At 36.6% G+C, this 23,646-nt stretch overlaps 3 protein-coding genes and 1 pseudogene across 3 annotated transcripts; 2 read left to right on the top strand and 2 right to left on the bottom strand.

Moving 5' to 3' along the window:
• Positions 965–12,191, top strand: LOC18782226 (annotated as a pseudogene).
• Positions 2,949–4,204, bottom strand: LOC18784130 (mitogen-activated protein kinase kinase kinase 1). Its single transcript, XM_007216836.2, has one exon. It carries the CDS (start codon positions 4,151–4,153, stop codon positions 3,074–3,076), a length of 1,080 nt encoding a protein of 359 aa, XP_007216898.2. The 5' UTR covers positions 4,154–4,204; the 3' UTR covers positions 2,949–3,073.
• Positions 12,361–19,533, bottom strand: LOC18781601 (protein LOW PSII ACCUMULATION 3, chloroplastic). Its single transcript, XM_020560451.1, has 12 exons — positions 19,078–19,533; positions 18,390–18,420; positions 17,935–18,027; positions 17,794–17,856; positions 17,343–17,454; positions 16,989–17,074; positions 15,920–15,978; positions 15,728–15,830; positions 15,581–15,641; positions 14,249–14,331; positions 14,070–14,150; positions 12,361–12,814 (listed from the first exon to the last, which is right to left on the bottom strand). The coding sequence occupies exons 1-12, from the start codon at positions 19,419–19,421 to the stop codon at positions 12,755–12,757; spliced, it is 1,176 nt and encodes a 391-aa protein (XP_020416040.1). The 5' UTR covers positions 19,422–19,533; the 3' UTR covers positions 12,361–12,754.
• Positions 20,908–22,017, top strand: LOC18783727 (mitogen-activated protein kinase kinase kinase 2). The gene is made up of 2 exons (XM_020559841.1): positions 20,908–21,410; positions 21,462–22,017. The coding sequence occupies exons 1-2, from the start codon at positions 20,908–20,910 to the stop codon at positions 22,015–22,017; spliced, it is 1,059 nt and encodes a 352-aa protein (XP_020415430.1).

Raw genomic sequence — 23,646 nt, 5'->3', positions numbered from 1 at the left:
AGGTCTTAAACCATTTGTTCAACAATGCCTAGAATTTAAATACTCATCATCCACTAGTTTGAAATTAAGTCATTTGTTAATCAATTAGAGTTGCTTCTATAGAATCACTGAGATTTATCCAAAAGGTAGATTACATTGTCTACATCTGTCTTTTTTTGGTCGAATCATCTATATCTTTGTCTAAGTATGACTAAACAAACATACTTAGAACTAACTAAAACATTGACAAGTAAAAGGGCTATCTGCTTTCCATCGAGGAAGAAGACATGGATGGTGTTTTCTTCTTTTTATTTTGTTTTCCTTTGTCATCTCTATGCATTCTACATTTTGGTCGATCTTCATGCTTCAGCCATTCAACTTTTCCCTTAATGAAATTTCCTACCAGACAATTCCCAAGAAGAATATGAAGGTTGGCTGCAATGCAGAATTGAGTTAGCTCTAGCATTGTCAATATCGATCCATCTTTGTGCAATATATATGTATTGTCACATACTAAAAACAGGCTAACCATCATGACTTTAGGTATGGGGTGATATCCTGATGAATTCAAATATCTGACTTTTAGTTCAATACCTTGTTTGCTTAGCTCGGCCCCTGACTACAAAAGCATATGCTACACTGTGTGATGTGCTGGAACTTTTTGTTTCACTTTTAATTATCATAAATTCACTTGCCTTTGTTCAAAGCATAAGAAAAGTTGTATAGTTAGGAATTTGGCCTGTATAGAGTTGGCGTTTTAAAAATTACAAAGATGATAAATGTCTTCGAGATTATATGAGACTAATTTGTGGTTTCTTTTATTAGTGGAAGGGAGGTCGTTGTCCCTGTATATCCGGGTAAAAGCAATGTGGTATGCGTAGCATTTGATCAAAATTGATAAACATTGTTGGCTAAATTCCTAACAACTTAACCTTGGAGTCTCTTGACCAAAAAAATAATCTTGAAGTCTTAGTAGTTGTCTAATATGGCGTCAGAGGTCTGGTTGCAGAACGTGATGAGTTTGAAACCTCCAACCCCATTCCCTTGTTCTTTGTTGGTTTGCAAGGTGCAGTAGCGGGTGGGGCTATACCTATATGTTTCCATGTGTCCTATCTCTTCGCTTCTCTACTTACAAGATGAGGCTGCACGTGGGGGAGGGTGTTAGCTAGACGCCCATTCCCTAACAATTTAAGCTTTTTGGTCCAGTGCTTGTTTAACAGTTCTAATGCAGTAAGATTGATATGACCAGCACAGCAAAGTGTTAGTTGCATACAAAAATGTAATATTTTGAACAAGGACAGTGCACAGCATTTATTCCAAGTTACGTACACAGTGGAATGATCTGACTGAATCTTCATGACAAGCTTAAGTTTTTATTATGGTTTAAGCCTTTACTTCTCATGCATTTTTATTTTCTGAATACTAGTAGCTCAAGTATCTTGTAGGGTGTCTTAACCAATTTATTGAAAATTTTCAACCATTGTTCGATAAAAGTTTACAGGTCACTGGGGCTGCCTGGTACTTGTTAGCTGTAGAGTGCTATGACACATGCTGGCGGGGAGGCTTGTATTGAAATTAAAAAATGTAGGATAAACTACTTGTACTGTGGCATTTGTGAAAATGTCCCAGGATACAAAGAATGGTCATATATCAGAGTGGATGTTCTTATTAAGAGCTGCACCGCTGAAGGTGACAATCCACCATTTAATTTTGGAATCTTTACAGAGGCTATAAGTTCAAAAGGTCATTGCATCCACAGAAATTTTCTCCAAATTTTTGTTCTGCTTGAGGTATTATACTCTGATATATGTATGCTATAGCTGATGTTCTAATTCCAGGAAAAAGTGAGTAATTACACCATTCTTTTTATTTATACTTTTTTTTTTCCTGCTGAGATTAGTTCAACTTCATTTTCCCATTGCAAGCCTCCTTGCTGTTACTGCCTGTGGTGATGATACCACAGACTACAGATGAGTCTCCATAAGGTTACAGGCTACCACAGACTACAGAAGGTTACAGGCTAGCTAGTCTAGGCTGTGTATTATGTCCAGCTTATACGTACATTAATTGGTGTAGTCTCTCTTGTTCTTTAAATTTTGTTCATGCAATGGTAACTTGTATAAGAATGATCTCAGAATTAGTAGCAAGAGCACCCTAGCATGTTGATGGATATAGGGCCCCTGTGGTTCAAATCCTAGTAGCTTATAAGCTCGAAACATAATGAGGCGGAGAGAGGCTGAAACAAGCTTCATTAATGGTAAAGTAATGAACCAACTGTATCACCAAGTAAATTGAACAAGTAGAAGAAGGGGAAGAAATAAATCACAATTATCTGGAAAAAGAAAAATGAATTCGAATCTGCAAAAACAAGAAAGCCTCTCCTATAAACATAAAAGACCAAGACCAACAACAGATATAAAGCAAGTCAAAAACTAATCCAGAATGTAACAAGCACCAGCTATGGGAAAATCCCATGCATAGCAGCAAGTACCAACCAAAAAAGCTGTTTTAATAAGAAGAAGCAAATCAAATGAAGTGTACATTCATCAGGGAGAGTGAATCTGCATCAGAAATTGGACAGAAACTTGAGTGATTGCATAGTTCTGTCTGTCATTATAAACTTGAAACTTTGAAATGGTTAACTGCAATTAAGGGACTTTAAAAATAGAAAAATAGTTAAGTGAGCAATCTTCCACCATCCCGGAATTAGGCCAAGCAATAAAAGGAAAATACTCCCAAAGTTACTGCAAATCTTTGTGAATCTATTTATCTCCAGTGCAGAAGCTGAGTCTAGATTATTGAAATAAGTCATTAGCATCTGATCTAAATGCTAGTAGCTTAATTAGGATTAGGTCGCAACTATGGGCGTGCGCACCTTGTTAGAGCTAATAAAGCACAAAGAAATCTGGGCAACCAAAAGTAAACACAACTCAGTACGAACAAAAGTAAACAAAAAACCAGGACAGAAATTTTGAATCACTTTGAACAATTCCGTGTTGATAAACTTGAAACGAATAGTTTCAAGTAAAGGACTTTACAATTCAAAAGAATACAACAACAAAGAACCTAACACATTTGTACTGAGTTTATCACATCAAACAAGAGCAGCAAGTATCTCAAAACCAGGTGGTGGCGGAATTCTGCGAACAATGGCAGAGCTTGCGTGACAATCTGCACTTGGTTTGGAGCCATCTGCATAGCCTGAAGATGAGCAAACCACCTTCCCCTTTGTATGACGAGCTGCTTTCGATGGCTTTGGCCGTATAACGAATTGATGAAGCAAGAGCTTTTCAGCGGTCAGCCTTTCGCAAGACCTCATGGCAAGACAACTCTTAAGAAAATCCCTGGCCACACCAGAGACTTCAGCAGGGATTTTGGGAGTACATACGTGATGAAACATATAGTGGAAATCTTCAAGTTCACAACCAGGCTTTAAATCTGAGAAGGACTTGCCGGTTAGCATCTCAAGTACGATACAACCAAGAGACCATATATCAGAGGGCGGCTCCTGCTCACTGTCATTTAAGGCTTCTGGGGACAGATACGTAGGAGTGCCTCTCCATTGACCGTAATTCTCCTTGGTTTTCTTAGCCAATCCAAAATCTGAAATCTTAGCCACAAAACTACCAGTACTAGTTGCAGGATTTGGTACAAGCAGAATGTTTTCCGGCTTCAAATCACAGTGAACATAATCAAACTTGTGAATATGCTTAATCCCTTCAAGTATCGACCTCGTATACCTTCTAACTTCAGCTTCAGGCAATCCATGACCGTTGGATTTCTCAATCAGATCACCAAGAGTTCCTCCAGAGGCAAATTCCAGCAACAAGTTATAGACCATGTGATCACCACCCTCTTCACTGGTTGTGATTTCTTCACCAAAACGCTCAATGACAAAAGGGCAACCCTTAATGTCCAACAGAACCTCTGCCTCATGCCGGATTGACTCCGAATCAGAGACCTCTGCCGATTTCACCGCCATCAATCCCGGAAAGTTTAGCATGCTACCAAACTCACCCCTTCTTGGGTTTTTGGGAGTGGCAAGAAAAACAGAACCAGAGCTTCCTTCTCCAACCATCTCCCCTCTCAGCCAGTGCTCTCCATGACTCCAAATCCTCTGTTTTTTCTCTTCTTCAAATTCTTCAAATTCTTCTTGTTCGGACTTTCTTTTCATGGTTTCTTTTACTTCGCAGAAACTTAGGAAATTTTAATTTGTTTGGTGAATTGTAAGGTATTCGTTTGGAGAATCAGCAGTGTTTATATAGGATAGGGCATATGAATGTGTCGGTTTAGGGTTTGAGGAGAAGTAGGAATCCTAGTGTGTACTGGATTTTCTTTCCAACGGTCAAGTTTTATTTGATTGGTTTGAATTGAGACGTGAACACCAAGCTAACTCACTACGAAGTTATCTCTTTTGACAGCTAGCCAGGTAAGAAAGAGAACGGAAAAATTGGGAACTTATTAAGCAAGGAAAGAGTAAAGCCGGTGGATACTTATCTACTAAGAGCAACTCCACCCATTTGCCCTTAGCCATGGCAAGGGTGGAGCTAGGGCAAGCACTATTCACGTGAATAGTGGTTGCCCTTGCAAATAGTAAATCGTTTCTCCACCCGTTGCCCTTAGCCATGGCAATTACTATTCACTTTTTTGTTTTTTCCTCCTATTTTTTAATGAAAATAATTAATTTGGGTAATATTTTCAGATAAGATTTTCGGATTCCTACGTGTCAAGACTATTCATAATCAGATAAAATTTTCGGATAAGATATTTGGATTCAAATTTCGGATTAATTTCAAAGTTCAAATTTCAGATAAATTTTTGGGTTCAAATTTTGAATGAATTTCAAAATTCAAATTTCAGATAAATTTGGGTTCAAATTTCGGATGAATTTCAAATTTTGAATTTCATACAAATTAGGGTTCAAATTTCGGATGAATTTCAAATTTCAGATATGATTTTCATCCAATAAAATCAAGCCACATGGCATGTCTATCTTGCCAAATTTTTCTATAAAACCAGAGTCTCAGCTCATACCTCTCACACCACATCTTTCTATATTTTCATTTCTGAGAGTTTATAATTCATACTTCATTCATTCTGAATGGAAGAATTTAGGAGATGCTTGGAGAGACAAGAGAGAGAAAGAAGAGAGAGAAACCGTAGAGCAGATGAAGTCAATGAGTTGCAGAGACAAGTCGATGAGCAAGTTCTCATAACAGTGGCTTTGGAAGAAGAAGAGAACCAAGGTCGCCGCCATAGTTCACAAGCCGGCCGCCGCCGGAATGTGGAAAGACATAGGCATTCTAGGGGTAAGAATCTTTTGGAAGATTATTTTATCCCAACTTCTTTGTACTCTGATGTTGATTTTCGAAGGCGATTTAGAATGCAACCTCATTTGTTCAATAAAGTCATGCATGATATTTGCAATTATGATGCATACTTTGTTCAAAAGTGTGATGCTGCTGGGGTTTTGGGGCTTCTTCCGGAGCAAAAGCTTACAGCTGTTATACGAATGTTGGCGTATGGAGCATCTGCTGATCAGGTGGATGAGATTGCCCGGATGGGGAAGTCCACTACGTTGGAGGCTTTGGTAAGATTTTGTCAAGCTGTTGAAACTCTGTACACTAGGGACTACCTGCGTAGACCTACTCCCAGGGACCTCCAAAGGCTTCTGCAAAAAGCCGAAGCTCGAGGATTCCCTGGAATGATTGGTAGCATCGACTGCATGCATTGGCAATGGAAGAATTGCCCAACTGCCTGGCAAGGTGATTATGGAAATCGAAAAGGCCAAAAAAGTATCATCCTTGAAGCGGTTGCTGGTTTCGACACATGGGTTTGGCATGCCTTCTTCGGAGTTGCAGGATCACAAAATGACCTCAACGTGCTGGGTCAATCCCCCGTCTTCAACGATGTATTGAGAGGTCAGGGCCCCAATGTCACCTATGAAGTCAACAATACAGTATACCAGACAGGATACTACCTAGCTGATGGAATCTACCCGAGGTGGACGACTTTTGTCAAAACCATTCCAAATCCCCGATCCCAGAAGCAAAAATTATTTGCTACATATCAAGAGGGATACAGGAAAGATGTCGAAAGGTGTTTTGGCATCCTTCAAGCCAGGTGGTTGATTATTCGAGGTGCGGCCCGCATGTTTGATGAGGAGATCCTCAGAAGCATTATGATGACTTGCATCATCCTCCATAATATGATTGTGGAGGATGAGTACGATTATGATGCTTTAGAGGTCTACGAACCGGATCCAATGAACACGGCTTTGACACGGATTTATGAAAGGCCCATGGGGCCAAATGGAGAACCGTTTGAGCCGGAACCGTTGGTGAGGGATGGTCATTTGATGACCCGAATGATAGATCGATATACGGAGATGCAATCTTCGTATATTCATGAAATGCGTCAATTTCACTTGATGGAGCATCTATGGGCGGTGAAAGGCAATGAAGATTAATAATGGAGAATAGATGCTTTGCTTATGTTTTATTTAGTATGGTTTGGTTGTGTTTTTATTTTTATTGTGCCTTGTTTGTACTTTTATTTTTATTATTGTGCCTTGTTTGTACTTTTAATTTTAATTTTATTATGTTTTGTTTGAAGTATGGAATATGTTGAATAAAAAGGTAATTTATTGAATGCTTTGTTTATTAAATAATGAAATGTAATACAAGTCATTATGAATTACTAATAAAATAAAATACATGAATTATAACAACTTTAATAGAAAACAACTAAAATACAAATACATAAAAGATATGCTAACTAATTTAATGGTTTCCATCATTTAACCAATCCGTGTTGCTAGGCCCATCATCCCGGAAAAGTCTTCTTCTCATAACATCCCTTCGTTCTAGCTTCCAAAATTGTTTTGTTTCAGGGGACATATGACTTGTATTCATCGCCATGGTTTCCCGATCTGTCTTGTCCATATCTTTTTTGTGCAAATACTCCCTTTCACGTGCAAACTCAGCATCAAGGGCCAACTCGTGCTCTTGGCGTTTTTGCTCCATTTCTATTCTTATGCCGTTTTGCCTTGCAATTTCCTCCAAAAATTGTGAATTTTGATTGCTTGAATTACCCTTCTTCTTTGCCTTCGCGGCCTTTCGGCCAATGGGCCTCGGCTCCTTTTCGATGGGTGAGTCTTGACTCATAGGAGAATCAAGAGGTGAATCCGATGTCATTGAATCACGGAGTGGCGTCTCGTTTAACACAACCTCCGGACCCGTTGGAATAATTACGAAGCGTTTGCAAAATTTCACCACCTCCCAACATTCATGATGGGTGAAACTTTTTTTGCCACCCCCGGTTGCACCGAACCACATTTGTGCTTGAATCATCTATTGAACAAAAAAATGGAAATGCAATAAATATTTAAAATATATTGGATATGCAAGAAATATTAACAACATATTAAAAATACAAGCAATATTAACAAAATATTGAAAATGCAAGAAATATTAACAACATATTGAAAATGCAAGCAATATTAACAAAATATTGAAAATGCAAGCAATATTAACAAAATATATACAACATATTGAAAATGCAAGAAATATTAACAAAATATTGAAAATGCAAGCAATATTAACAAAATATATACAACATATTGAAAATGCAAGCAATATTAACAAAATATTGAAAATGCAAGCAATATTAACAAAATATATACAACATATTGAAAATGTAAGCAATATTAACAAAATATATATATATTAGGAGATTAAACTTAATAACACAAAAATTATAAAATACTTACCTCGTTAGTACGATTTTGCCCACTTCTATAGTTGTCCATCGCTTTTGCTAGGGCATTTCTCCATTTTCCCAACTCTTTATTGAGAATTTTCCACCTACTGGATAATGCCATCTCCGTACGAGTAGACCCCGGAATTTTTTCACAAAATTCGGCATGAATTTTTTTCCACATATGAAAAAATTTCATTTCATTGCCGGACACGGGACAATGACAAATTTGGAGCCAAGCCTCACACAAAGAAACATCTTCCATTGTGCTCCAAGCCCCTCCGGTTTCGATAGAAGAAGCCATAAAAATATGAAATCAAAATGCTAGATGAAAAAGAGGAAAATGTTGTGTAAAAAGAGTGAATATTAGTAGAAGTATAATGAAATGTAAGAGTATTGGTGTTGAAAGTGAAGGGTATTGATAGGTATTTATAGAAAAAAATACCATAATTTTTTAGAATTTTTTAGAATTTTTTTTCATATTTTTTTCACCCAAAAAAGCCTCAGCCGTTGGATTAGAAAGGAGAAGCAGATCGGAAGGCACTGAGCGCGACACGTGGCAGCCTACCGTTGGCGCTGGCGTCAGCGCTGACGTCAGCGCGCGCTGATTCAAAATTTTTTTACCGTTGGCGCGTGCATTGCACGCGCCAACGGTAAAAATTTTTTGACAGCCCTAGCTGACGTCAGCGTGACGCCAGCGCTGACGTCAGCACCCGCGTTTTGGACCTGGGGCTGGTTTGGCCTTCGGGCTGGCCCGAGTTGGTGGGTCCCACACCAAACCCGGGCCTGGGCTGCACGCTGGAGCGAAATTTTTTTTTTTTTCTGCCCTTGCCTCGGGCTGGGCTCCTTCGCTGGAGCCACTCTAATACAAGTACGGAAAACAGACAAGAAATGTTTCTAACTAATTAAAAACAAAAATTCTTAAATAATTCATTAATGTTACAAACCAAACAATTACTTTTTGGGGCTTTATCATATAAGGACAAATAGAAAGACACCAAGACAAAATTGTTCAGTCCCCCAAACAACTCTTGGGTGATTGTCTAACAGTGACATAAGAGTTCTTTCATGTAATTGTTAAATAGTAATTGGACGGATTTGTCCAATTTTGGAGAAGCTGGATTATTTTAATATTTTGTCTTAGATGAAAAACTTTTTTATTTTATTTTATCATTTTCTGTTGCTTTTTAGTTTCTAGAAATTTCATAGATTAATAAGAAAACCTGTTATTTTTCTGTAAATTACGGCTAGTTCCATTTAAAGCATGTTGCCTAGATTTTCTTTAAAAAAATAATCATAATTGGAATAGGTAATCAGATTGATTTTGTTGTCTGTTGTGTAATTGAAGTGGAGGCTTGTAGCTTCAATTAATAGTTTAGATAATTCAACCCACATAAATCTTAAGTTCAAATTCTCTTCTCCAAAGTCATCCGAGTAAGATATTTGATGAACTTTAGGGCTCGTTTGGTACTTCAGATTGTACTGATTAATTTTGATCGGATAGTATTAATTTATTTATAAGGTATTTTGTGTTGTTTCAGATAAATATTCTGACTAAGTTATATTATGTTTGGTGCTCCATCGGATAACATTAGATTAATTTGTTTAAATGCTTTGATAATTTAAGTGAAAAATGAAATTCATGTCACATCATTTTTTTTTGGCAAGATTCATATGACAAGATTTTTTTTCTTTTGTTTTTGCCAAAATCTATAAGATAAGATTACATGAACTAACCCATCATCATAATTGTAAAACAAGGACTCATACATGATTCATATATCAAATTTGGTATATAATACACAAGAAAATTAATGGTTGATAAAATTCAAAGCTCAGCACTCAGCTTTCGTAATTGTGTTCATGTATAATATGAAACGAATCCATAAAATTGTAATTGTTGAGGTATGGTCACTTTTAAATGACACATTGTTGAGGTATGGCTTTTCCATTGTGCATGAGTCTCCATATGATACCACAGACTCCAGTGCTTGTTACTTCACCTGTGCCTCATCTGTATGCATGCCTTATAAAAATAAGCAACATCTCTGCGGAAGAAAGTTAGTGCAGAGAAGGAAGAGTTTGTGTAGGGAGGATTTCTTCCTTGTGTGTTTAGATAAGCTTCAATTCTGTTGCATATTGACATCATATGCTTTGACTGTTGTTCTGTGATATCTGAAACTGATGCATCCTTCAAAATGGTCAACTTTTAAGGCATCATCTTTGCATTTAAAGTTCAGTGACTATTTTGTATTGTTAAAGTATGCAAAATATTTTGATTTGGGTTCTCAAATCTGATTAACTTTCAGCACATTGTTATTTCACTTTCTGCAGTACACTTGGGCAGGGGCTTGAAACCAGTACCTTTGCTTTAGAGATTCTATTTTCCATAGGGATAGGAATTTTTGGGCTCATCCTCTTTGCCCTTCTGATTGGAAATATACAGGTGAGGCATATACGTCCTTTATTTTGGAAATGTTGGTTGAAGATGAGGATGCCCAACCCAGAGAGAGTATGTGCTTTCACAATGGGGAAAAGTGTTGGTTATTGTTGATCCCAATCATTGTTATGACGTTCCACCAATTAGATTCACCAGAAACTATTTCTACGGAACATGAACATAATTCTGCAAACTTGTTTCTACTTTCTACTTTGTATGTGGTTTCTAACTTTAAGCCATAAAAAAACTGATACTTTTAATGAAATTTCACCAGACCTACTTTCAGTCTCTCACGATTCGTCTCGAGGAGATGAGGATTAAAAAGCGCGACTCTAAGCTAAGCATGGGATGCACCATCACTGGCTTCCACAAGATCTTAGGGAAAGGGTCGACGCTACGATCAATACAAGTGGTTGGAGACTCGAGGTGTAGATGAGGAGAGCATTTTCCGGAGTCTTCCAGAAGATCTCAGAAGGGACATTAAACGGCATCTCTGCTTGAATTTGGTTAGAAGGGTAAGTATCCGCACGTCAATGTTCATTCTTATTCATTAATGTTATTATGTTATTGCAGATATATATGTTTTCCCTGATCAACAATCTTAAGCTATACCTGTTTTTGTCCTTGTCAATCTTATGCATGGAATGCACACATACATATCAATGCGCTTTGGTGGACAGCTAATTAGATGGCTCTTCCTTCAAAAAGGTCAAGTTAAATTAAGGAAGTACGCTACCTTCTTGGCCATGGGGTTTAAATTCATACAGAATTTTTCTGTTTTTTCTTTAAATTTGCAAACTTCCCCTTGTATGATCTTTATAATTCTTCCATGTCGGTCTGCTCATATTTGCTCTTCTGTATTGTGATGACGGTTAACTTCACACGGTCCTGACTCATATACATGCAGGTGCCTCTTTTTGCCAATATGGATAAGCGGTTGCTTGATGCCATTTGTGAGCATCTAAAACCAAGTCTATGCACAGAGAATACCTATATTGTCCGGGAAGGGGACCCAGTTGGTGAGATGTGTGGTCGCCTAGAAAGTGTGACGACAGATGGTGGTAGGAGTGGATTTTTCAACAGCGGTGTGCTCGAAGGAGACTTTTGTGGAGAAGAGCTCCTAACATGGGCATTGGATCCCAAAGCTAGTTCTAACTTACCATCATCTACTCGAACCGTGAAGGCTATAAATGAGTTTGAGGCTTTTGCTTTAGAAGCAGAGGAGTTGAAATTTGTTGCCAGCCAGTTTGGGCACCTTCATAGCAGACAGGTTCAGTACACCTTCCATTTCTACTCCCAGCAGTGGAGGACTTGGGCAGCCTGCTTTATCCAAGCTGCTTAGCACCACTACAGGAGAAAATTTGCAGAAAAACAGCGTAAGAAGTAGGAAGAAGGCTTTGACTACAGCGAAGGAGATGATGATGATTATCAAGGCGGTTCTATTACAAGCAAACTTCGTGCCACCTTCATTGCATCCCTCTTTGCAGCAATAGCGCTTCGCAGTGCAGGTAGCACAGGTAGCATGGGTATCACAGAGCTGATCAAGCTGCAGAAGGCCCCCCGAACCTGACTTCTCAGCTTATGATGATAAGAATTGATGTCCGAAATCCAAGAGCTGTATAAAATGTATACCACTAGGTAGACACTCACACAAACAATTTTCATAGCATGATTTTGGTGGCAGTTTATTATATGTTTATAGGCTTTATGTGTCGTTAAATCAAATGGATGCCAACATTATGTAGCTGTATGAAAAGGGTAGCCATAGTCTTCCTTGTATGATATTATTCATCAAAGGGAAGAATGCCATGTTACAGTCCACCAGCTATGAAAGATGCTCATGTTGGTGTTTGGCTTAACGAGTTCATGTTTGATAGAAGCTGATGTCCTCAGCAATTGCAACTTTCCTTCCCAGGGCACGGCCAAATTCTGCGCGTCAACAGAACTTGCATAACAAAGTTCAGCTATTTTTCAAACCCTCCAAAACTAGATTAGCAATCCAAATGCCAATTTTCTTTTAAATGTGAAAATCACAATTCGATTGAAGGTCTGCTTCATGGCTCCCTCAGTTTTCTCGTTTAAAGTGGTTGGCTATGGCAGGTGGGCTACCTCAACTTTGCAGAGATAGAATGTATTTTACTTACATTTTCTACGTACTAAACAAACTTTATAAATACAATATATGAATAAAATTGATGAAATAAATAAAATAAATAGGGGGCAAAAACATGGGTTTAATGCTCCAATGACCCAAAATAAAAATCAAGAAAAATAACTCACTCTTCTTTCAAAAGTTAGAAAAACCAACTGTTTCTGCATATGGGGAAAGCGCTTTATACGCTCATCTCAATCCATCTCAACTCATATCTCGGACACGATGGTCTTTCCCAATACAGAAATGGTTAATTTTCTACTTCAGAAACAAATGAGTTATTTTGCGTACTGGTTTTCATTTTGGGTCATTTCACCATAAAAATCCCGAAAAAAACATCATGCCTTGATTACATCTATGCATTATCCAACTCAACTGAGTATCCCGGATCCATTGGAAAACTGGCATTCATCTCTTTCAGCTGCTCAATTACGCCAAGCAGAAGATACTTCCAACTCAACATCTTCTTCCCACCAAGTAGCGCTCTGCAATATTAGATCACATCCCATCCAATTAGATTTTCAAGTTATTGTTATTCCTTTCATAATATGTTTTTGCATTTGAATGTTTAAATGATTTGAGAGGGAAACTGGTAACTTCTGAAAATGACCATAGACAAGGTAAAAGGTGCTCCATGACATTCAATTTTCTAGTCCATTTCATCAAGTCGACCAGTTCAATAACATTTCAGTTAGTCATATTTAGCAGCTGGTAAGACATTGTTTGAAATTTTTGCAGTCAGAAATTCCAAACCAGAACCAGCAACCTAGGTTATCTGTATGAAACGGTGTTGTAAGGAAAGTAGACAATAGCAGTAGACAGAAGAGCAACTGGAACATGGTGCACTCCACTTACCAACAATGCATTACAATCAAGATACACTATGTACAATGTGTCCCATGGTATGCTCTATGAAGCAAGAATGTGTAACAATCCACAGAACTATTCTGTTACATCAATGTAGAACAATTTTGTTCTTTTTCATGGAAACACCACTTTGGGCTTTGAATTTAAATTCTCAATGCTTGGGGTAGTTTTGAGCTTGTAACATTGCTAAAGGAATTCTTTTTTTCCTAGAAACTTCATAATCTTAAACATATTCGTATCTTTTATATAAATTTTCAGAAAAGCAGATTGCAGAAGTAATGCATTGCAAAAATCTATTGCGGAGAGCAAAGTTTACTATGATCCCAGATTGCAGCAGCAAATTTCAGTAACTGTGCCGTACAATATGGTGCATAACAATGCACCTAAGAAAAATTTCAAAGGTTTCAATAAACAAAGGAGATTGTCATCCAAAACACCGTACCAACTGAGTGCCTTGACTTGATTTAGATGAATCAAATTTTAGGAATCCATATAAATGATTTGGCCCTTATTGGATCAAGGGGAATTATTACTTAATTTCACAAATTGAGCTTTCCTTTAAATCTTCCATTTTCTAATGGAAAAGGACAACCTTTAGAAAGCCACAGATTGCAGAACCACTAAGAAACATGACAGGGTGTGTGTATGCATGCGAGCGTGTGAGTGAATGTGAGAAAGAGAGAGAGAGAATGAACGTTGGGGGTTGGTTATTTAAGTTCCAAAAGTTTAATTGCCATGAAAACATAGGGAAAACTAAGGTTGGGGATTGCCAATTTAAATTTATAATATTATTATAGTAAGAAATTAGTGAGACAAAAAATAGGAAAAACTATCTATAGATAAAGGAAAACGTTTAAGATAAGGAGAGCTAACCCTGTAGCCTCTACGAAGAAATTGCAGCGAGCTTCCTTGTTCCTCTTGCAGTCCCAGGACCCTCAACAGTTCTTCTTTTGTCTAAACACCACACAAATAATCAGCCCGAAAGCATACCAAAGTATTCCTAGCAACTAACAGAAAGTAACTAATAACTGGAGCTTGAGAAAGATATATACTTCACCCAGAGTGAAGCGTGTTGCACTCTCTGCTACGCAAGCAAAAGAACCATCGGCTTGTTTAAGCATTACCTGCCAAGGCCCTGCACAAATTTGAGAAAAGATGAGACACCGCCACATGCTGAATGAAGCACACACTCATACTGAAGAAAACAGTGGATGCGTTAGAAAAATAAAGTGCAACAAAATCATGGTTAACAACCACAAACAAGCTGATTGTACAGCAATACCTTCCTGGGGTTACAAAAGTGCGTCCATAATGAAAACATAAAATCAATGCTAATGCACAGAAGATAACATAAATCCATGCCAACTGATTAGGAGATAATTAACAAGAGTAGTAGAAAAATGACAAAGGCTCAAAGAGACACTGAAAGCAGTCGCATTGTAAAACTTTGTAAATGTCCAGTGAGAATCAGATCTATCAATTGTACAACGCATAGCATGTTATCGACATTGTCATGTTTTCCAAAAAGTAAAAGAAGGAAACAATTGAACTATATGATGAATTTACTAACTTCTAAAATTTATAAAAACAATAAAAGTGGGAACTTTTTTTTTCCATCTCCCAGGAACAAAATTTTGTTGATAAATAAAATGATACTAATGGGATGAAAGAGATGTCAATCAACACCCTAAGTACAAATTTAAACTACAATAAAATCAAGGCTCCCCCAAATCAAGAAGAATAACACTAAAAGGAATATCTTTAAAGTGTTTAGACAAAGATGCCCAAGGAGAAGCTAAAGTAGAACTTTAGTTACTTCCCGAACACATTAATTTTTCTAATATTTCTTCCAGACAAACTCTATTTTGCAGAATAGATATTCAAACATAAAGATAACAAAGATAACCAATTCACTCTGCAAGCTGTACAAATGGTCCCAAAATAATCAAACTCTAAACTGTCCAAAGAAAACAAGTAAATATTGCATGACGCGCTAATTGGGTTATATCTTTTGTTTATCATGTAACCACTACACCTGTCCTTTCCTAATCTGGCCAACCATCAAGGTGAGCATTAGATGACTTCTGAACAAAATCCCTTGATCAAGACTCTCAAACATTGACAATGTATTCTTCATCAAGTCCAGAGCAGCATCAGTGCTGAGAAACCACTATCATGTGAATAACAGGTCTTGCATAAATTAGCATAACTTAAAATAACTTTGGATTATTCTTTAATCGTTCTTCCAAGAAGACCTTATCGTATAATCTAAACGATCTAAGGACTGTCGTCCAATTTGTTGGGATAAATAAATTATAAACCTATGAAAGTTAAGATAAAGAATAAGCAATAATCCAGTATATGAGAAATCTTTTAATACATACCAGGGTATTGGCGAAACAATGCTCCATTGTAATTCACTATATAAGGTGCTACTGCTACTGTCTTAGGAGATAACAAATGAATGGTTACCAAAAATTTAAATCAAGAAAGAAAACAAGTAATAATTATTAAAGGTAAATAAATTATACCTTTGAGTACTCTCTTATTCGGATATAGAACACTGGAATAAATTGACAAAGAAAGCGATAGTGCAAATCTTTGGTTGGAAAGCCCACAAGGCCCAAGTCAGCACTGCATAATTAACAGATTCTAATTGAAAATGAAAATTATAGTCAGAGAATAGCAAAATCAACTTTGGATGTATGGTCCATAAGGATTACCGCAATGTGTCGAGTTCAAGATTAAATAGAAGTGTCGGGGTTGACATGGCAAATGTTTCCTGCAAATCTCGAAGAGTCACAGTTGGAAAAGAGGAACCAGATTATCCTCATGATTAACATGTGAAATTGTCAAATTCAGGCTGCATACAACTTCAAACTTAAGAGTAAGACAATGACACCATTAGACTCTATGCTAAATTTAATTAGACTCTGGAATAAGATTATGTAGCCAGGAAACAGCATAAGATGCCTGCACATTTTCACATGCCCACGAACTACAATTTTCTTAGTTTATTGTACATGGTTAATTTCAAGCAGCCAGCAAATGCAAATATAAACTGATCATATGATTTCCCTGAATGGAGTTTAGTAAATATGCACACAAAAAAAAGAAGAGCACATGCATGTTGAAGGATACACATAACACTACATTTTAGGGAGAAACACAGCCAACATTAGTCTTAAAACAACACACCACAGATCCAGAAATGCAAATGGGAGCACATATTGAATATATCACAAATAACCAGTGTTAGCACATTCAATTTCTAGAGCTGTAAATTTCAAGTTCATAGTCTCGAAATGGCTGAATTTGAATGCAAATAAAGTTGTTGAAACATATAGATAAGAATATGTACATGCATTCAAATCTTTCCCCAATTGTGCCCATCTTCTTGATTTTTTATATCTTTTTTTCCTTTTTGGGTCTGTTTCTAGATTTCTAGATCAAACAGTGGTTTTTAGATTCCAATAGATGAATTTGCATCACTAGAGAGATGAACTCATATCAAACTGATTCTTACCAAAATATTATCATTGGGAAACATTAATTAATATAATTAGTAAGTATCAACAAGTCATGACACCCCAAAAAAACATTAAAAGAATTGAAGTTGTAAGATCATAGTTAATTCTTATATAAGTATACAATCATCAGGCATAAAAACCATATATAGGTAGAACAAAAATTAATGGTCGGAAAGAGCATTCATTCAAAAAATGTATTGAAATATATTTGAAAGTCAAAACTTCAAAATGGTTGAGAGAGCTAACAATGAGGAGACCATACCACGTACTTCTCTATTGAAGCAAGGTCACGGGTGCTACAATTAATGAATACATAAAGAGAGGGAGGCTCATTGGATGCCCAACGACCTGCAATTTTAAGAGATGACATAGAGATGAAAGTTAATACTCTTCAATGTGTGCCCGGCGTTGTAGGATGATTATTTTGTTCACCCAAAAAAAAAAAGTTAATACTCTTTATTATATAGATGGATCATGCATTGAACCAAAAAAAAAAAAAAATATCAAATTAGCATGAAAATTCTTCAGTTGAGGTGAAAGCTAAGAAGAGGGATACAAGCAATCAATTGAAAAGGGAAAACAAGCAAGCATTTGAGTCCTATAAGTTATGACCAACCTTCATTTTCATCTTCAAAGTCAAAATCAAGTGTGTTCCTTATAGATCTGAAGAAGTTGGTTACTGGACCACCAGGGACATCATCCAGGGAACCTATGGTTATGTCATCGAGCTGAAGAAAAAAATCAGAATGAAAACAATGATACAAGGAGTTGTTGAACTGTAATCTGCTTTGTGAATAGTTCTCGTGGCTATAAGATAAACGTATAAACACATAACAAACTTGGTAAATTTTAATCTCTACAAATCAACAAGTGTACATTACTTCTTTCATAAGAAATGCAAATTTTATTTAAAAGCATGTTACGAAATGTATTTTACTTTTTTTAGCCTTTTTCTGTGAATCAAAATTTTATACCAATTCTGAATTTGTTGGCTGAGGAGATTCTGTTACACTTGATTACATAAAAAGAATTAACGATTAGTAAAATCATGAGTTTTTTTTTTTTACCGTGTCAATAGCTGTTTTAAACAGCTCAGAGGCCCTGCGCTTTTCTGGCTTATCAGGAAACACCTGAAGAAAGAAATCTTGTCAACATACTCTTCAAATGGAAGATATAAAACGTCTATATGAAACGAAAATTCAACTTACAATGCAAGCTCTCGTTTCCCTTTTTTCTTTGAGCTTCCTTACAACAGCCAAGGCCAGTTGTACGTTGGCATCAATGAAGTCATCTGAAGACCCCTTTTACATGTTTAGGAAGTTGAGAAAATCATGTCTCATGTATTCAGATTGCTATGTGTCATCAACAAGCTATATCACTGTGATTGATAAGAGGAAATCAAAGAAGAACAATGATAGTAGGGTATTGTATAGCATCTTTTCTTTGGGGTTGGAGCATAAGCATAGCATGATTATAAAGCCTTTTACTATATCAAAAATAAGGACTGACAGAAAAATAACAAATCAACAAACAACTGTGAAGACTAAATGGAGTCAAAACAGGATGCTTTTACAATCAATATGTGAAAACAATCTCCAGTAAGCAGGTGTAAACCATGATGGGTCATCCAGCCATCTAATAATTTTGTAGCAAAGAGAGATACCTTATAAGAAGATATGTTGCTAGGCAGGGGTCTGGAGGCACAAGCTCGAAAAAATAAGGTACATGAAAAAGAACAAGTATTAGGAGAATATATGAAAGCCACTAGAACGCCTAAACAATAGATACAACTAACCAAAATTTCCTAGTGGAATACCCCAAACAGGAATGAACTCACATTACTATGGTTTGATAGGAAAAGTAATTCCTTGATATAGTAGTCTCTAAATTACATAACCTCATTTCTATTAAATATAAAAGCTAGTCAACAAGCTTCCGCAAACATTTTACATTACAGTTAAAGCACCTCCAAGATAATGTTTTTCTTTATCAGGCATCCCTATCTTAGCCAAATTTAGGTTCTTTATTTCCATCAAGCAATTTTCCCGAACGCCTTGTTCTATTTATTAATTTTCATAAAGTTCTCAACCTTTTAAAGATATTTTCCATCTTTCTTCTAGATGGCAAGTTATTCATAGTAACAAACTTGCAGTGTGCTCAACATCATAACGGTAACACGTTATGGATCATGCATAGCATATCAATTTTGGTTAATGCCCAAAAAACAAACAAAACTCGACGACCAAAAATCCAAACAATATCTACTTCAAAACCTTCCACAAATTCTCATCGACTTTCTCAAAATCCAGAACTTTTCAACAAATCCAAACAACAAGGGCAAAAAAACTTACGGAAAATCAATCTCCAAGCGGGTCTTTCCATCTTCAAGAGCATAAGCAAGCGATTTTGCAGCATCAGCGACAAGAACTTCATAGGACTTGGGCTTGTAGACTGAAACTCCGGACTTGGGATCAAGACTTGAAGCTGAAGAGCCTTTTTCAGTGCATTGGATTCTTTTGTTACTATTCAACGGGAATTTTGGAAGCGTTTGAAAAGTTGAGAAGCTGAAGAGGGCAGTAGCAATTTTGGGTAATGAAGAGAGAGAAGTGTGGGAACGAACAAGAGGGTGGTGAGTTGCGCAATGTAGAGAGAGAATGGAAGGTGACGATGAGAAGGCCATGGTGGGCATGGCCATCTCTGTGTTTTGTGGTTGATTTGGTTTTGCTGTGAGGAAGAAGAGGAGGGAAAAAAAAGCCGAAATGGATTAGATGATGATGATAAGGAATTCTTTACGGACTCTGTTGCTGTTGGGTCCTCAAACTTTGAGACAATTGAACTTGGACGCTTTTGACAATTTATTGAGTGGTTTTATTTACCTTTTCTAATTTTTAATTTTGTCAAATTACGATTTTGGTTGCTATAGTTTAAATCAAATAGTAGGAAACTCGACAATACGAGGGAACTTTATTAATCACCAAATGAAAAAGAACGGGAAGATGTAATGCCTAATCCCAGTTACAAGCATCAATTAGAAGAGAATTCTGAATAATATTGTTGTAACTTGAAAATTATTTATAGTTCATTAATTGTTGTAGTTTAAGAACTATAACTTAATTACGTCACTTTTTTTTACATAATTATTAAGTGAGTTAACTGGGGTTCTTGTAAAGGGTGAAAACATCATAGACACCCATATAGTGTGCTAATTCTATATAAAAAGTTTTCATAATTAATTCTTTGTCTTTAAATTGTAATAATTAGTAAACTACATGATTCATATTGTAGCAATTAAAAATAGAGTGACCAAAATGGAGCTTAACCAAACTGCAAAGACCAAAATCATAATTTGAGTCGTTACATTATATATGACTTTGTGTTTGAAATACAAATATTTGAGTTGTTTTTCACTTGTTGTAGGTTTCAGTGGTCTATATATTGTTTAGAATAGGCTTTCCACATCCATTACATATTACTTTTTCATGTTCTTGCGATTTTTTTTCTTCCTCTTCTTTCCACATCCATTACATATTACATTTTTCTCATTCCGTTCGTGAGATCATCAAGAATGTTGTTGTGTGTCTACGTGTCAGGAAAGATTTCCCAATGTATCCATTTGTTACAACCTTGATATCCAAGTCTCTAAAATCTTGCTACAATAAAATGTGGTTGTGTAGATAATTACCATATTATCTTGTGATAAGCGGAGGGTAACGTTTCTTTAATAAATTTGAACTTCTTTTCTTCCATCAAAAAAGTAATAAGAAAAAATTTAACTCCTTTTCTTGTTAGGAAAGGTTTCCATCTTTGCGTTCCACAGCTGTCAAATCTCCTCTCTCCTCTCTCCGTTCCAAACGGTAAAAAATTCAGACCAATAACAAAACGATATTGAAAAAAAAACGAAGATAAAGTATTGTGGAAATTCTTGTCTGTTAGCTAGTAGCTTGGTGGCTACGTCACAAATCAAAACCTACAAAAGCATCAATTAAACCTGACCGACTTTATACATCTCGTTAACCCTAATAAACTACACATTCCATACATCTTCCTATTCCCTAAACCAATACTATAAAGCATTATAGGGCACAATCAATCAAGCAAGCCGCTAATTTTTTTTCAGAGAAATACGTATTTCCTTGTTGAGAGAAAACAGAGAACTGAGAACTGAGTGAAGAAGAAGAAGAATGAAAAGAAAGGTTGAAGAAGAATTAGAAGGGGAAAAGCACAGCATGTGGAGTCATGGAGGGCACTGGCAGAGAGGGGAGTTTATTGGAGAAGGAAGCTTTGGTTCTGTTTTTCTCGCTACTCCCAAGAAACGAAGAAGGGGTGAGTTTAGCCGTATGGTCAATTTGCCTGCGATGATGGCGGTGAAATCGGCAAAGGTGTCTGCTTCGGAGTCTATTGAACATGAGGCAGGGGTTCTGTTTGAGATCAAGGGCTGCCCTTTCGTTATCGAGCGCTTCGGTGAAGAGACCACAACCACAGACAAGGGTGACAAGGTCTACAACTTGTTGTTAGAATTTGCTTCTGGAGGAACCCTTGATGGCCTCATACAAAAATCCAACGGTCTTGGATTGCCTGAAGATGATGTTAGAAGATATACAAGATCAATTCTTGAAGGGATTAGACACATTCACAAGTGTGACTATGTTCACTGCGATTTGAAGCCGGACAACATTCTGCTTGTGCCTACCACTACCACTACCACTACCACTACCACTACCACTACTACAGCTAGGTCTGGTGCTACAACTAGTTTTGTAGCCAAGATTGCAGATTTTGGGTTGGCTAAGAAAACCAAGGACAACTATAGTCGGTGGAGAGGCACTCCTAGGTATCTGTCCCCAGAGGCTTTATTTGATAACAAACAAGATCAGTCCTGTGATATTTGGGCTCTTGGTTGTATTGTGTTTGAGATGCTAACCGGAAACTCCCCCTGGGATTTGAAGCCTGGTTGTGATCTTGACAATTCCGTCGACGTGACGGTGTTTGATCATCTACGTACTTCCAAAATTCCGGCCGAGATCTCAGATGTGGCCAGGGATTTTCTCAAGAGTTGCCTTGCCATGAGGTCCTGTGAAAGATCAACAGCGGAAAGGCTCTTGTCTCATCCATTCGTAGCGCCGCCTCAACCATCAAAAGCGGGTCATGCCAAGTTGAAGGTGGTCAACTCATCTTTGGGCTATGCATATGGTGTCTCTTACTTCAAACCGAAAGCAGATTACCGTGCAAGCACTGCCACTGTTCCCAGAATTCATCCCTTACCGGGTTTTGAGATACCAGCTGCACATTAGGATTCTTTATTCTTGTATATTTTTTTTAATTTGTAAAGTCAATGACTTGAAATTATTCATTTCAAGTTCATAACCACGAAATTGTAAAAAAAAAATTCAAATTTATATTCTAGTTGAATGATGCAAAGTTTATAACTATTATAGCCCCAAGTTCTTTTTATTAGTCCTGTGTTTGCCTAATTCTGGAAAAGGAATGGTGTCATATTTGCTACTTGTATAGTCCCTTGAATTCCATTCAACACACCACAAGTGGCAGGTTTATAAATAAGCTGCCATATTGGATTTAAATCATTTGAATCTGCAATGCCATTGCTTCTGCAAAATTCATTTTACTTTTTCGTGTTCTTTTGCTTTTACTTCTGCAGAATCCTTGTGTAGTGTTTGTTTACTGAGGGGGCTAGTTGATGCCTAGAATATGGTTTTGTTTATATTTGTTGTTGGTTAGGTCTTAAAGCATTTGTAGGCTTCTGTCCTAATTTTTGTTTACTTTTGTTTAGTCGTAATACCATGCGCGTACAAGTTCCAAGTTTGAATCGCCTTCTAGACAATGAAGGTAAACAGGTTTTAAAAAAAACTTGGAGCAACTGAGGATCTCCATTATGTTTCCATTAGTTTCTTTCTTACATTATGTTGCTATTTGTTTTACTTGTTTTCCATCTGTTGTTTGGTTTAGGAAAGGCTTTCTGCAGAATATACTTCAATGCCATTGCTTCTTCATTTTTTTTTTCTGCAGAATTCATTTTAGTTTTTCCTGTTTTTTTTGGTTTATTCCTTCCTACTTTCTCATTGGACTTAATTTAATCTTTTTCCTCCATTAATAAATCTGAAACTTCAAAACAAAAATTACACTAATTATTTAATGAGTGCAGAAATGTGTGTCTGCTCTTAATTTGAAAACTCATGTTATAGATACTATATGAACTCACAGTACTAAAGTCTTCGTTAGTCCAATGTTGAAAATAACTGTATATTAAACCAGCAAATGTTTCCATTACACATGAGTCTGAGAAAGAAATTGGCGCGAAGAATGATTTGACAAAACCATTGTGTTTTTACAGCCAATCTGACAAGGTTAAGGGAGACAAGGGTATAGTTAGTGCTTAATGATTGTTAAAACTACTTAATCTCATTAATTGACACACACTCATCACTCCACAATAAATAATGCTTTTTTTTAATTTTGCCCAAAGAAGAGGTATTCAAATTTGGAATCTATGAACTAAGGTAATGTGTTCGACTCTCCCTCGCCAATATTGCTCGGGAGAATGCTATCAACATTCTCTCTTAAAACAATGTTATTAATGCATTACACAAGCTATTTTTTTTCCCCCAAAATTTATCCCAATTAAGCAGGGCTAAATACCACTAGAACTCTTTCAATTTCTTACATCACAATAACTCAGTCGAACTTCACATCTAGGCTTGACCTAAAATTCAAATCTCAAGTCACAAGCATCAAAACCAAACAATGCTATTAAGAGTCGTCTAAACTGAGTGTGATTTGAGACTAATTATATTCTCATTCTTAGCATTTCAATTTCCCTTTATATTCTAATTCATTTATTTGGATCTCGATTTTCATCCCATTATATTTTATTTATATTTCGGTCCACATTCGCATTACTATTT

Source organism: Prunus persica, chromosome G3, assembly GCF_000346465.2.
Source record: "Prunus persica cultivar Lovell chromosome G3, Prunus_persica_NCBIv2, whole genome shotgun sequence".
NCBI lineage: Eukaryota > Viridiplantae > Streptophyta > Magnoliopsida > Rosales > Rosaceae > Prunus > Prunus persica.
Note: the sequence above shows the minus strand (reverse complement) of the source record. Positions and strands in the feature narration are given on the sequence as shown.